The 17,060-nt window shown below is 37.9% G+C and overlaps 1 protein-coding gene across 1 annotated transcript in view; it reads left to right on the plus strand.

Annotated features, from left to right (window-relative positions):
* LOC121329953 (disintegrin and metalloproteinase domain-containing protein 33-like) overlaps positions 1 to 17,060 on the plus strand; it is a 98,316-nt gene that overhangs the window by 5,794 nt on the left and 75,462 nt on the right. Inside the window, exon 2 of the mRNA XM_041276499.1 lies at positions 3,830 to 3,909. Within this exon, the coding sequence (XP_041132433.1) occupies positions 3,830 to 3,909 (80 nt within the window). The remainder of the gene's footprint in view (positions 1 to 3,829; positions 3,910 to 17,060) is intronic.

Consider the following 17,060-nt stretch of genomic DNA (forward strand, 5'->3'; position numbering starts at 1 on the left):
GCACCACATATCTACCATACATGATCTGAATTCATTCTTCTTGACTTTCAGACATTTCATACCTCAAAGGACTAGACAGATGCTTGCTTATGAGATACCCTGTCCCATAGTATGTATAATGTCAGTATATTAGAGAACTAGATTTCTCTTTTCAAACAAAATCAACCATGAATAGCAGAATACCACAGTTTATTTATGGTACTGCTCACTATAAAGCTGTAGGAGCAGCACAATTGAAAACAGTCCAGCAGAAATACGTATAGACCAAGTTCTAACAGCTTTCAAAAGAGGAATGATGGGAGGGATCAGCAATGAATTAAAACAGGTAATCAGGCCAGGCAGCTGTGGCTGTAAACAGTTAGTGAAGGACTGAGTGAAAAGATGGTGAGAGAGGCTTGTTAAGTCTGAAATAGAAACAACTGAATAGATTAGCATCCCTCAAACAGTGTCTCAACGCTATATACAATGTACATTACAGTTTGTAGTGTGTATCTATGTGTGTGTGTGTATATATATATATATATATATATATATATATAGTTGATTTTGTTGCTGTTTTTATGGAGTCTTACTGTGGATATTGCATTCTTGTTTATGGTGCTGATCAAGTCTCTACGTTTTCTCAATTCTTTGTTTTTTCAGAGAGCTTAATACAGATCTTGTGTAAACAGAGTCAGGCTTTTTCATAGTCGATGAATCTCAAGCAAAGTGGTAGTTTGTACTTGTTGCTGGTTTGAATTACCAACCGTAGAACTTGAAGATGATCCATTGTGCTAAATCCACTCCTGAATCCTGCTTGCTCATTTGATTGTGCCGTGTCAAATTTATCCTGAAGTCTTTTGGTGAGTATTTTGGTTAACATTTTGTAGATTATAGGCAGTAAACTAATAGGTGTGTAGTTCTTGAGGTCTTTATGTTCTTTTGTAAAGTATCACTGATGCGTTGCTCCAGTCGTTTGGCACTTTCTTTTGTTTACTACAATCTGTAGTAATATGCCACAGTATTTTTCTTTGTTCTTCACCAGCTTCTTTCACCATGTCAATCGTTATGCCGTCTCCTGTGGGTGCCTTTGCTGTCTTCATATGTTTGACAGCATGTTTCACTTCTTGTGGTAGAACGTCTGGAACTTCCTCAGGTTGCGTTTTTTCCGTCGCGTTTTCATCATCTGCTACATTGCTCTTTGACAATATCAAGATTAAAAAAGGAGTTTGTCAAGGAAATACAATTCCCCAAAGCTCTTCACGGCCACCCTGGAAGACATTTTCAAAACACTGGATTGGGAAAATAAGGGGCTAAAGATCAATGGAGCCTACTTAAATCACCTACGATTTGCTGACAACATCATCATATTTATAGCGAGTCCAGAAGAATTACAAACAAGAATACAAGAACTACATGAGGCCAGCATCAAAGCGGGTTTGAAAATGAACCTGAAGAAGTCATGTTCCGTAAATATACCACTCCACAGGCAATTTAAGTCAATGGGATCTAGCTTGAAGAAGTCAATAACTATGTATACTTAGGACAGTTAGTTTCAGTAATGAAGAACCAAATGTGCAAAATCAACAGAAGAGCAAAAATGGGCTGGAGTGCCTTTTGAAGATTAAGCATGGTTCTGAAAGGGAAACTACCCTTATGCCTCAAGAGGAACATCTTTGACCAATGCATGCTGCCAGTGCTAACTTACAAATGTGAAACCTGGACCCTCAATGCAAAAATGACTCAAAAATTACAAACGACTCAACGGAGTATGGAAAGATGCATGCTGGGAATAACAAGAAGAGACAAGAAAAAGAAGGAATGGATAAGACTGCAAACAAAATTATGCAATGTTATTATAACAGCAGAAAAACAGAAATGGCAGTGGGCTGGACTTGTAGCAAGAAGAACAGACCGTTGCTGAATCAAGGAGATACTAGACTGGATCCAAAGAGTTACTGTATATAAAGCGACCAAGAAGAATACCTCCAGGAAGATGGCAAGATGAAATTAGGATGAGGGACGCAGCGTACAGGCTTTTTTGGAAAAATCTTGGGGAGGCTGTGGATTGAAAAAGGCTGAAGATGATGATAACAGCTTTCAATCATGCAACAGTCTTTTGACACAGGTGTTGTACCGACAGACTGGAGAACTGCAAATGTAATACTGATCCACAAAAAGGGAAACAAAACCGAACCAGGTAACTACAGACCAATAAACCTGACTTCTATTATATGTAAACTTATGAAAACTATAACTAAACTATGACTTTGATTCTGGTATAGTAAGCAAACTTGTTAAATTTGCAGACGACACAAAAGTAGGAGGAGTGGCAAACACTGTTACAGCAGCAAAGGTCATTCAAAATTATCTAGATAGCATTCAGAACTGGGCAGACATATAAAATGACATTTGATAGAGAAAAGTGTAAGGTACTGCACACAGGCAATAAAAATGTGCATTATAAATATCATATGGGAGATACTGAAATTGAAGAAAGAATCTGTGAAAAAGACGTCTTCATCTAGACAATGTAGGGAAGCTGTAAAAAAAGGTCAACAGGGTGCTCGGATATATTGTGAAAAGTGTTGACCTCATCTAGAATATTGTATTCAGTTCTGGTCACCTCGCTACAAAAAGGATATTGCTGCTCTAGAAAGAGACGAGCGACCAGAATTATTCCGGGTTCAAAAGGCATGCCATATGCAGACAGGCTAAAAGAATTGGATCTGTTCAGTCTTGCACAAAGAAAACTACGCAGCAATCTGATTCAAACATTCAAAATTCTAAAAGGTATTGACAATGCTGACCCAATGGACATTTTAGACCTGAAAAATAAAACAAGGACCAGGGGTCACAAATGGAGATTAGATAAAGGGACATTCAGAAAACAAAATAGGTGGCACTTTTTTACACAGAGAATTGTAAGGGTCTGGAACCAACTCCCCAGTAATGTTGTTGAAGCTGACACCCTGGGATTGTTCAAGAAGCTGCTTGATGAGATTCTGGGAATATATATATATATATATATATATATATATATATATATATATATATATATATATATATATATATATATATATAACACACACACACACACACACACACACACACACACACATATATATATATATATATATATATATATATATATATATATATATATATATATGGCTCTTTTTCTATTCCTGCACTGGTTTAAGGGATCAGTGTTTTTTTTTTTTTTTTTACCTTGTTCAGTTCATTTATAAGAGCCAAGCCAGTGGGAAGATGTTTTTACAGGTCAGGCTTTCAACCACCCAAATCTGCATGACGGTTGTCAGTCTGCAGATATCACTCAGGGTTCTTCTCTTTGTTTGATATTTTTTAGAATTACATTGACTGAGTTATGGCATGGAGGATGTGAGCAATGTGTCTGTTGAGATTTTGTACTCTATTTCGTATACCAGGTTGATGGTACACAAAGGGGTGTTTACTTAAGTTCTATATTTCTGTAAAATAATACAGAATATAACTTACAATTGAACATAGATTTTTTTTTAATGTAAATTACACAGAATTCAGATAAGAGAAATTAAATCTGAATAAGCCTTCATTTCACACAAATCAAATGGGTAATTTTTTTAAACAGTCTTCCCTACTGTATGTGGGTCTTTCCCTTAAGTCCTTACTTGACTGCACAAAAAAGCTGGCTTATGGACATAATGTTGCAGTGCACTGCCATTTTAAATGTTCTAGTTCTGTTACTGCAGTGTTTAAAACAGTGCTTACTAAAGCATCAGGGCTGTCTTAGACTGCAAGTACCCCTGTTTCCTGTCCACTAATCCTGTTTCTCTGTCTTTCCCCACAGAGGATTCCAGAGGAGAAGTGGTCATTCCTTACTGGCTCTCCAGAGGTCGGACAAAACGGGCTGTTGGTGCAGAAATTCAGGTCAGCCACTTGCTGAATTTCTATACCTCTAATGTGTATACCACAAACCAAACATTATTCTAGCCTTGTAAATTAGCTTGATTAAACAGCAAATAGAGTCTTTTGCACATAGGCTTAATTTACACAGAGGTCTTTATGCATGCAACAGAGACATAAACTGCCCCCCCCCCCACACTTTTGAAACCAAATGCTTATTTTGGTAGCTGGAAAACGTGATCACTGAATCTACCTGGAGGTTGCACGCATTTTCTTATCACTTACTTTTGGCAGTAAACACAGTATGAATGTCAGCAGCAAAATTGAATTCGGTATATATATTACATATTGAAACATATTAATAGCTTCAAATTAGTCACAAAATGCAATAAGGCATCAATTGGATGTTTTAATTAATGTTATCAAGTACGAAAGAAAAGTAAGTATAAAAATGTTTCTATAAAAAAAAACACGTCTGCATTTCAAAACTTAGCCCACACTACAAATGCATTTGTTACAACTCAAAAGCGAAAACATGATTCTATGAACACACTTAACAAATTAATATCCGAAAAGGTTTTTTTTAACTGCATTTTTCCCATCTATTAGTTAAGGTGGTATTTCGTGAGGTGGACACACTCGGACACGTTCAGCATGTTCGATGTGGAAATGGAACAGGTTTTAGCCTTTTCTCTAACTCATTTAGTTCCATATCTGTTCTAAGGTCATGGCTGACAGCAATTTGGGGATGCTGTTTGTGCATTGTCCTTTTTTCAGCCAAGCAGTAGTTATATCATATGTAATAAACTATAACATTAATATCTCTCAGTACAGACCATCATAAATCGAGGCTACGTTTATTGTATTTTGCCAGTATCGCATGTACAGTTTTGTAATTGACCAATATAATACAGTGAATTAGCAGTACAGCAATATGGTAAAAAGATTTTAAATAATTTTCTAACAAAGCCTGGTCTATAATGTTATGTTAACATATTAAATTACAGTCATGCGGCTTCTAGTTTTCCATACGGACAGCAATTTGACATTTCGAAATCCAACATGAATTACTGTACTACTATTATTCTACCTTCCAGTGTATTTTTGTGATATTGTTCTGTAGTTTCTTAGATCAATCACATGGCTTTAATCCTGAACTATATTGCCAGATAAACAATCTGTCAGCTGTGATTTGTGAATTTTAGTTTTGATTGGTAGTCCACCAGTACTACCTTGCTACAGTTTATTTTTCTAATTGAAGTAGATTAGACTGCACCTCTATATTCTATACGTCTAGAAATTAAAGGGGGATCAGAAAACTAATTGAGTCGGGGCTGCCCACCCCCCTGCCAGAGGCTAGGCTCAGGTGCAATTGCACCACCCCTGGATGCCGGACTGACCAAAAAAGCAGTCTCCTGGCTGCCTATTGAGATAGTAATGCTGATTCATAGGCTGCCTGAGTCCACGGAGGCCTGTCTGGAGAATGATGATCTAATGTCAGTTTAATGGTATCCTAATTGCTCCTTACCTTTTTACAGTGTAACACAATTGAATGCAGCATTGCATTTTTATTCAAAAATATTGATCGCTTTACATACTGTAGACAGCATTACAATAAAAGCTCTGCATTTTTGCAACAAGTATATGCTTAAAATACAAAGCAAAGCAGTTTTAAGCACAATAGAGAAGAGCAAAAGCTTGCTGACAACCCTCCCTCACATAGGCACCTCAAAGGCACTCAGACAGAGAGGCGTTCTGTTTATGAAACTCAGGGTCCATGTGTTTTCGCTTGTCCACATTCTCATCAACAATGAGGGAAACTATGCCTTGTGAATTAGAGGTGATGTAATTCCAGTCATAGGCATCTTGCAGGCTTGTAGTGGTCATGTGTTGTATTGGTGAGGCACTTTATACCCGTACATGTGATAAAACCCTTGGTATTTACTGTCAATGGTACCCTGGTCAGCTGTATTTATTATACATATTGTATACAATCCCTATATATATATATATAATATATCATATATATATATATATATATATATATATATATACTGCTTTACCATATGAGATTGTTAAGATGGATGGGCAGAGTTTTTGCGAAATGCCCAAAGTAAACTTTTGCCCCCAGCTCAGAACGAGACTTATTTTTTACATTGTGCATGCACACTATGAAGGATAGTCTACCTGGAAGTTCTCTGGCAGTCTTCTTTCATTCCCCCCCCGCCCACATCTGTCTCTTGTTACAAAGTGAAGGATCGCAGGCTGAAACAATTTGAAACACATGGCTGCCTGGTAACCCCCAAGCGATCCCTTTAGTGTGTAACAGCGCAGTCTGAGTGCCTCCATACCAACAGCACTCGAAACGGAAAGCTTTGGTCTTAGCTTGCCATTTTCTTTGGGCTCCTCAAGCTGTAAGACACCCAAATATCCTGCAGCTGATACTAATAAAAAATAAATTGAATAAATGTTTGGGTTCATGAGAGGAAAGAGGTTCAAAATGTAAACTGCAAGGCATGAAGTGGATTTAATGATGGAAAATTAAGGAAACTTATTTTTTTTTTATAACTAAGGATTGTTTGAAAGAATATTTTTTTTAACGACTGTGTCTATCTAATGTATATTGATTGTTTAAATCGAGTTTGTAGTTCCACTGTTTTAGATAGGGTATTCAAATTTTTCAAAGCACTGTTTAACCTAATGTCCTTCAAAAAATCCTATAAAGCTTTTTGAAAAGGGCCTAAAGTAGACCTTTTCGTAGTTGTGCATAACTCCTCACATGCAGCTGAGAAGGAAAATGAAAATGAAATGAATTATCAAGGAAGACGCAAGTGTGTGGTTTGCCAGCTTTAGACCTTACCAGGCTGTCGATTGAAAATACAAGATCGTCACTGTTTTTGATGTTGAATTAATGCCCAATTTATCCTATAAAAGTATTTCCTGAGTATTAATCAACCATAGTTTTTTTCAGAGCGGTTAGATTTTGCAGAACTCATTTAACCATTTATGTCTGACTGTCGTTTTTCAGTCCCTGTGGAGTAGTTGCTTTAACAGTTTATTTTCACCCATACCCAGCTGAGTGAAATGAATTACAGAAACTACAACTGTCTATGTGACAGAGACAGAAACAGTCTACTAAAAAAGGGTGTTTGTATTTTAAAGAACCATTTCCGCAAGTAGTCTTTTTTCAGATTTTCTCTTTTAGAAATGTGCTTTTCTTTTCTCAACAAAATAGAGGGAAATAGAGAGAACTTTAGCACAGCATAGTATTTAGGAATATGAACCAAATACACAAAAATGTTTTAGGATTAAAACATTGTATCCTGCTTCATATAAACATGAACATTACAAAAATAAACAGACAAAAACAAACATGTTATGCTCAAGCTTTATTAATTTATTTGATATGCAGAAGCCTTTAGGAAACGTGACCTGCATCAGTTACAGCACATCCTTACATTTTTGCATATATTCCGGCATTTATTCAATAAAGCTGGGTACTTTCTGTTGAAAATATTTTGCAAGCCCGAGCAACATGAATAGTTTTGAGATGAGCTGTGTGGAACATTACATAGTATACTTATGTAAATGCTGGATGAGGACATTTTTCAAGGGGGTCCTTACAGAACTTGCTCTGTACATTTCATGGAAGTTTACTTCACATTTTTTTTGTTTGTTTGTATGTTACACTTTGTAAGGTTCAGCTGCTTTTAGAATTGTCTCATGAAATTGAGGCTTTCCATCCATCCTTCAAAAATGGTCCCATCTTCAGTCTGTGCTTATTTAAGACCATCTTTAAAACGATTTCCAGCAAAAAGCATTAGAAGCGGTGTGTGCAGTGTTTGAATGGTTAAACTGGAGCAGGGTTGGCAATACCTTAAACTTGGCTTGAACTCAAGTGTGCAAGTGAGATGGATCCTGAGGCACTCAATAACTTTAAACACAGCAACATCAATTGAAAAGCTAATGTTGCATCAATCTCTTCGGGACAAGGAACACTTACTGTACTGTACAATGTAAATATTTTGTCTCTAATGAGCTTTTAAAATATGTTAAGCAGAAATACCATGAACATTTAAAATAAAGGCCAGCACGGCAGCTTACAAGAGTATCTACTTGTCTTCCGTGGAAGCCTTCTTTTACTTTTCTATGGTAACACTGCTTAACAGAAATGACAAACATCTGGAAGGGTTGGCCCATCAACTGTGTGGCTGGGACAATTAATCTGCTGGCATCTGGGCATTGATGTAGCATACAAAAGTGTAATGGGGTACATGAGCATCAGAACTTAATATAGAACATAGAAAAGCCCTAAAATATTTGATGATTATCTGTAACAATGTCTATTCATGTATTCCCAACGTTCCTTTATGACAACCTTTTCAACCACAGTGGCTGAATCACAAATTAACTGCAGAGTTTTAGGCTCTAATAAAATAAATAAATAAGTAAATATATATAAAGTACTATGCAAAAGTTTTAGGCAGGTGTGAAAAAATGCTGTAAAGTAAGACTGCTTTCAAAAATAGACATGTTAATAGTTTATATTTATCAATTAACAAAATGCAAAGTGAGTGAACAGAAGAAAAATCTAAATCAAATCCATATTTGGTGTGACCACCCTTTGCCTTCAAAACAGCATCAATTCTTCTAGGTACACTTGCACAAAGTCAGGGATTTTGTAGGCATATAGTCAGGTGTATGATTAAACAATTATACCAAACAGGTGCTAATGATCATCAATTCAATATGTAGGTTGAAACACAATCATTAACTGAAACAGAAACCGCTGTGTAGGAGGAATAAAACTGAGTGAGGAACACAAGGTGAGGTTGCTGAAGACAGTTTACTGTCAAAAGTCACACACCATGGCAAGACTGAGCACAGCAACAAGACACAAGGTAGTTATAATGCATCAGCAAGGTCTCTCCCAGGCAGAAATTCCAAGGCAGACAGGGGTTTCCAGATGTGCTGTCCAAGCTCTTTTCAAGAAGCAGAAAGAAACGGGCAACGTTGAGGACCGTAGACGCAGTGGTCGGCCATGGAAACTTACTGCAGCAGATGAAAGACACATCATGCTTACTTCCCTTCGCAATCGGAAGATGTCCAACAGTGCCATCAGCTAAGAATTGGCAGAAAACAGTGGGATGCTGGTACACCCATCTACTGTCCGGAGATTTGGTCAGAATTAATGGTCTCCTCAATGCTGAGAAGTACAGGCAGATACTTATCCATCATGCAATACCATCAGGGAGGCGTCTGATTGGCCCCAAATTTATTCTGCAGCATGACAACAACCCCAAACATACAGCGAAAGTCATTAAGAACTATCTTCAGCGTAAAGAAGAACAAGGAGTCCTGGAAGTGATGGTATGGCCCCCACAGAGCCCTGATCTCAACATCATCGAGTCTGTCTGGGATTACATGAAGAGAGAGAAGCAACTGAGGCTGCCTAAATCCACAGAAGAACTGTGGTTAATTCTCCAAGATGTTTGGGCCAACCTACCTGCCGAGTTCCTTCAAAAACTGTGTGCAAGTGTACCTAGAAGAATTGTTGCTGTTTTGATGGCAAAGGGTGGTCACACCAAATATTGATTTGATGTGATTTTTCTTCTGTTCACTCACTTTGCATTTTGTTAATTGATAAATATAAACTATTAACATGTCTATTTTTGAAAGCATTCTTACTTTACAGCATTTTTTCACACCTGCCTAAAACTTTTGCACAGTACTGTATATATATATATATATATATATATATATATATATATATATATATATATATATATATATATATATATATAACTTCCGATTGAAGGCTAGTATGTAGGCAAATGTGACATGATTGATTCTTTCTCTGTAACCGAAGGTCCGACAGCATACCCTAAGATTATCGAAGGATAATGTAATAAAGTTTTAATTTAATTGTAATTGTTTTCACCCTTTCATATGTAACTGGTGGGACAAATATTTATGGTTACTTTGAAATACCAATGAAACAAACAAAAAAAATCATTTCTTATCTGTTTAGCATCCTATTATGTTCATCTTCATTGTGTATTGCTGTTCAAGCTTAGATCATTATTTACCAGACTTACTAACTAACCTCCTTTTTCAACCACTGGGGGGGCTTCTGAAAGGACTCCTAAAAACTGATTGTTTTAAAAATCTGCCCCCTCTGTAACTATGGTATAGTTAGGAAATGGAATTTCAAAGGGGGCAAGAATTATAGCTGTCATACCCCTAGTGGTCATTTTAGAGTTCAGGGTTAGATAATGGTGCCTACATGAGTCCTGTTCTAGCTAAACCTAGAATTAAAACTAAGCTGAGCATTTGTGTTTGTAAAACCTCTCGTGAGGCCTTTCCGTTTCTTAATGATATAGACAGATAACCCTCATTTTTTTAATGAGTCTTATTCCCCAGTAAGTTCCATGCCTTCATGGAGAAAGTTGTTGTTATGGTGTGAAGCCTTTATCAAATATTTGGAGGGTGCAGTAAGATTCGTGATTTTGTATTTGTCAAGCTGGAATTGGATCAGTCAGGGTATTTCCAGAATCCAGAAAGGTGCAATCCATCTGTACAATCTCAACTGCTTTGCTAACTGAAGGGCAGGCAGCCATTAAATCTGAGGAAAAACAATGTTTATTAGAGATGTGGCTCGGAATCTATTAGATACATTATTTCTGCGGATCATTTGAAAAGAACTTTGGATAACACAGAGTTAACTGCAGTGAGAATATAGGCACAAATAACAGCAGACAGACTGCAGCTCTTCAATCAATAATTCAGTGTTGATGGGTCCCCAATGGTACACGTATGAAAAGCATTGCTGCTTGGAGTGCAGGGAAAGTCATCAAGCATTTATGAAACCCAGTTCATGTCAAGTTGCCAATTTGGCCTGGGACCCAAAAGAAGAGCTGAATTGGCCCAAGGAATGATAATTAGCAGAACATAGTTTGCTTTTCAATGAATTAGGTAAAATTGATCCACAAAATTAAAATCAGACTTGACTATGATTTGACCTAAAACTGTAAAAGAGTATAATTGTAAAATGTAATTGTCTATATCAATAGTGGTCAACCTGCAAGTTTGGTGATTTAGCTCAAATATACTGCAAGTCATCAGATTCTAACAAGCACTCACTAACATAACAATTTTGTTTTTTGGGTTTTTTTTAAAGCAAACTAATCTCCACAGCTGAAAATAATTAAAATATTTCTGGTTCATTGGACTGCAAACCTAGACTGATTGTCATCTCTTTAAACCATGCATTTCCCACACTGGTTGAAACACTAGCCTATTTAATCCTATTACACAAAATATAAGACAAACACAGACATTTACACACAGAAACACAGACATCCTATGTAACTGCAAAACACAACTGGCTGGAAAACAATTATGTTTGTAATGAAACCCAAACATGGAATTTTCCTTACTTTTAAAGACCAACATATACTCCAAAGAATCCCTCACAAACACACACGCACACACACACACACACACACACACACACACACACACACACACACACACGCACACCCAGTCCAACTACAAATCCACTGCAAACATTGCAAATACCGACGTTTATTTTTTTCTCTTTTGCATGAAGTTTTATAAGAAATAAGTCAGCATGGTAAACAAGTAAGTAATGATTTGGAATGATTTTTATAAGAAATGTGTAAGCATGGTAAACAAATAAATAATGATTTGGCTTTTAACAAGCTTTCGTCTTAATTACTTTAAACCATGTCCTAAGTTTTTTAAGCACTGTAGATTTCTAAAACTGCCTTCTTGAAAAATACGTAATTTGATTTTGCTGAGCTCCCTGAATCTCTGGAATGTAATGTAATTGTTTTCACCTAAAACAATAGAACATTGGTCACCTTAATAATTTTGAGTTTACAACTGACCAATGACATGCTTTCTGTCTGCCAAAGTGCGCATTTCATATTTCTGCTATTTACTGTCATTCATGAGCGATTCAACCTTGAACTGTTCTGACTGGACAATGCACACAGGTTTTACAGTTTACAGTCCAAACAGACGCTCAACGTGACGTAATACTGAGTGAGAGACGAGAAGTGTGTCCTGACAGTGGTAGGGGAAAGGAAAGCATAATTAAAAAATTAGCTATTTCTTTTGGTCGTCCTAATTTGTCTAAACGGCAGAAAACTGTTGATGAACCGTCTGAAGACAACAAGCTAGCAGCTACCACCAGCAGTCCTGTGCCAGACAAACAGTAATTAAATTAGTCAGGATTTGTGAGATTAAATTAAATGGTTTGCTTTGCTTTGAACACAGAATGTTAGTTAACAAAAATGAAAAACCATAAGTATGAATGAAGTTATATATAGTTATTTTTATTTATTATCATAATGTAAAATTGAAATCTGATGAGCATGTTAAAAGTTCAAGTCCTTTGCTTTGTATTTAGTGTTCTAAACTGAATCTTTTTTTTTTTTTTAACTATTTTGCACAACAGTGTATTTGGTTATTGGATCTTTTGTTAAAAAAAAAGATTGTTCTTTATTTTTCGAAAAATAAAATGTCAGTGCACGAAGAAGAAATCAGTTTGCCAATTGCACCACTGTGATTATTCACCTTTAAAAAGTTAACATTTCCACCCCCTCCCGAAAAAAAATCTTGGCTAGGCCACTGCTGCCAGGGTTTATTATTTAAAAATAAAAATATATATATTTTTATGTTTTTCGTAAGTGGGTAGAGAATATGTCAGTGTGCAGTTTATTTCAAACTTTCAAACTTTCATGACTGTGCCCCACCGGTTTTTCAAGCGATATGTCACCACTGTTTTCTTCTAATCACCACTCTTTCCCAGCACACACCATCACAGTAAGCAAGCAGTGTCAATGAATTCACCTGGCAAATTCAGTGTAAAACTAGCCACCAAAATCTCAAATCGAAAATTGCCTACCATCAAACAGGCAGATATATCAGACTGATATGACAGAAGGAGTGATTGATAGCAAAATAAGAATGATAGCATATCTTAATACCACACCATTTTCCCTCATCCATTTATTATGGATGAGGGAAAAACACATTAACAGTACGCTACGCAGCATTAACCTAGAAATCTGTCTGTGTGAACTTTATTTATTTTTATTCCATTATGAACCTACACAAAGGGGACATACAGAAATATAATATGTTTTGTGTAAAAGAGAAAAGATAAAAATACATTATCTGGAGTGAAATTAAGCACAATCTCGTAAATGCATCATTGTATTACAGACTTAAGAAAAGTACACATGCAATGAAAGTGAAACATAACGTTTCTGTTTTGCAAAACAAATATTAAAAATAGTACTAAATGTACTATTTAAGAACACAGTATATATACAGTTACAGTAATGTCTAACTGTTGATATGTTTTCTTTTTAAAAGCAATAAGAAAGAACAGCATTCCACAGTCTATCATTCTACCAAGTGAAGAAGTGAAATAGTTGTATGCCTTTGTCTTATGTAGGTATTCACCTCAATTCAGACTAGATTTTAGTTTACAAAAGCTCCCTTATTTTGAAAACTCAGTGTTGACAGATATGCTGAACCACCTTTCGCAGTCAGCGTTGCTCGCTACAGGAGTGACGGTTACCATGGGGATCACCCCTCTGTCATCCTAAGTCACATGAATGGAACCTATGTGACCATGAGTGAATTTGCTTAAACATCAATAGTAAACGGACAACCAAGAAGAAGCTGGAAGGCAGGAAAGGACTTCAAATACAAAGACAAAATTATGTAGCCTAAACAATCGTTTTGATAAGTCAAAATATAAAATGACCTGACAAAATGTTTTACCGGTACGCAATACCGGCCCGTACAGGCTCTATAGGCCAGATCCCGGCTTCTATCACGGTGAAAAACAACGTCCACAAACTTGAAGCTTATGAATAAACTTCAGGTGCATTCAAACAGTATTCCAAAAGAAAAGATAGAGAAAGACAAGCTGAAAATGGCATGCGATAAATAAATCGAAATCATTTTTTTTTTTTGTATTAGTATTTTTTATTATTTGTGCATTTTTCCTGAGGGATGTCAGACAATGTCTGTTAGGTAAACTGTTCCCCACTACTACTAGTTTAATGAAACTCGACATTCGGACATACGTGACAAGTCTGATATATACCGAGGTGGGCTGGTGAGATGGGCGGGGCCAGCGTGGTGACTGCTTGTTAACAACCCGGAAGAGCGCACCCCGCGGGTCTGGGCGTAGTCAGCACGCTGGAGTGAACGGGAGAACTCAGCCTGTACTTTTCCATCCAGCGAGGTTACCCACGGTCAGACTGGGTACCCACCCCCTTACATCTAGAGTGTTCCGATCCCCAGACTGAGGCACCTGGGCTTAGGGATTTCCATACAACTGTCATTCTGGAACCTTCCACAGTGTGAGGTGTCCATTATGGATTGGTTGGAATGGGCACCGCCTCCCTCCAACTTCCTGTAAAAGGAGCTGAGAGCTGGATCCTGGGCTCAGACTGAGAAAAGGAGAACATAGTGAAGAGAGAAAGAGCTAGAGAGAGAAAGAACATAGTGAAGAGAGAAAGAACTAGAGAGAGAAAGAGCTAGAGAGGAGAGCTAGAGAGAGAAAGAACTAGAGAGAGAAAGAGCTCGAGAGAAGAGAAAGAGCTAGACAGAGAAAGAACTAGAGAGAGAAAGAGCTAGAGAGAAGAGAAAGCTGACTTGTAGAAGTGTAAGCTGTGGCTGACAGCAGCTTTGTTAAAACGATTATTAAGGCTAAAACAAATAAAAAGTTTAGCCTTGAAACCTTGTCTTGGACAATTTCTTATTTTAAAATTATGTTCTTTAGCATTGACTGTAAGTACAACACATATATTTTAGGTTTGCTTTACTCATTGTAAGGACACTTGCAGTACATTGTTGCGTAGTACTATTTAAGCCTACTCCCCTTTTTTGTTTTACATGTGCGTGAACAATGCTATGTTTATGTATTTCATGTTTCTCATGTTTATTTTTTAACACTGTAACATTTAAAATACACGTGTTTCAGTGCCATATTTGTACTACAGTAGGCCTACATATTGTTGTTCCATATAAATACACTTAAACAGGAACTTCTCGCTTACAAATAGATTAGGAATAGAATCTAATTTTTGTCTAAAAAAAACCCCAAAACCCTGCATGTCCTGTTCAGGAAGCCTGGAGACTATTATTGCAAACTGCAAAGCAATATAAGCCTAACTGTTGTTACCCAGTGACCCACCTTGGATGATGTTTGAAATTTCATGGCACATATTTTTTTTTCAAATCTCCCATCAAAAACCAACCTAAAATTACCCTATTCACACTGTTAGAAATATGTGATATTAAAAGGACAAGAAGAATATAACTTATAAATATGAATAAGTAGATGGGTTATACCTTCATTGAGACATGCTTTTGGTTCACTGCTACTGAAGTTAATGCTGAGACTGGTGACACTGATGCTACAACTGGAACTGGTAACACTGGTGCTGCTACTGCTGGAACTGGTACTGACACTGCTGAGAGTAGTGCTGCTACTGCTGGGACTGGTGCTGTTACTGCTGGGACTGGTAAGACTGGTGCTGACACTGCTTGAACTGGTAAGACTGGTGCTGACTCTGCTGGAACTGGTAAGACTGGTGCTGTCACTGCTGGAACTGGTAAGACTGGTGCTGCCACTGCTGGGACTGGTGCTGCTAATCCTGGGACTGGAAAGACTGGTGCTGCCACTGCTGGGACTGGTAAGATTGGTGCTGACACTGCTGGAACTGGTAAGACTGGTGCTGCCACAGCTGGGGCTGGTGCTGCTAAAGCTGGGACTGGTAACACTGGTGCTGCCACTGCTGGGACTGGTGCTGCTACTGCTGGGACTGGTAAGACTGATGCTGACACTGCTGGAACTGGTAAGATTGGTGCTGACACTGCTGGAACTGGTAAGACTGGTGCTGCCACAGCTGGGGCTGGTGCTGCTAAAGCTGGGACTGGTAACACTGGTGCTGCCACTGCTGGGACTGGTGCTGCTAATCCTGGGACTGGAAAGACTGGTGCTGCCACTGCTGGGACTGGTAAGATTGGTGCTGACACTGCTGGAACTGGTAAGACTGGTGCTGCCACAGCTGGGGCTGGTGCTGCTACTGCTGAGACTGGTAAGACTGGTGCTGACACTGCTGGAACTGGTAAGATTGGTGCTGCCACAGCTGGGGCTGGTGCTGCTACTGCTGAGACTGGTAAGACTGGTGCTGTTACTGCTGGGACTGGTAAGATTGCTGATACTGGTGCTAATACTGATCGAACTGTCGAGACTGTATGATGCCATGGTTAAAAACACTTATTTAGAAGGCTTTATTTTAAATAGAGTTTGCCGATCCTGCTATGGCCTGATCTATGGAAACGCTGTAACACTTTCTCCTGGGACATATCTCTATGGACATATAGCAGGGCAAGGCCATTCAGTTTATTTTTACCCACACTGTTGAGTGAGCAATCAAACGTATTAAAAGGATGCACTCAGGTACACTATTTCTCATCATGAACAGGGACCCTGGGAATCTGTTTGCTGTGAAAACACGGATTTTCTCTATGCTGTCAGAGAATTTTTTGTTTCACAGTTGGCAGGGCAAAAAACATGCAAGGCTTTTTTTTGTTTGTTTGATAACCAAATGTGGCCAAATCCAATGGCCTAATGCCAAAACAGCAGTAAATAATAACAATGGTATTGAAGCAATACAGCGGCGTGTATTGCTTATTTGTAATCCGCGGGTTGGTCCCAAAGAAATAACAGTCCAGTTTTTAGTTCACCCACATGTAATACATACACAACCACAAACACCAGTCCACAGTGCTTACTCTAATACATGTGGTGAATACAGTTCTTTAGTGACAACAAAAGTGCAGTGCTGTTGATCCGGGTTTAGTGCTGGCCTTTGGCGACAGCTCCGGATCATGGTAGCCATCCACATAATTACAAACAGTATTATTAACGACAAACAAAAACAAACAAAACACTAACGCTTCATAGCACAGGTTCTCCTTCTGGTCATTTAACTTTATCATTCACAAAGGAACAAATCACATCACTACGTCCCCTTTTTATAACGTCACCCATGACCCCTTGTTCAACGAGTGCATCCGCTCCTCCGATCTGCGGATAACAATGCCGTTTCCTGTCC

Source organism: Polyodon spathula, chromosome 1, assembly GCF_017654505.1.
Source record: "Polyodon spathula isolate WHYD16114869_AA chromosome 1, ASM1765450v1, whole genome shotgun sequence".
In the NCBI taxonomy this organism is placed as follows: Eukaryota; Metazoa; Chordata; class Actinopteri; order Acipenseriformes; family Polyodontidae; genus Polyodon; species Polyodon spathula.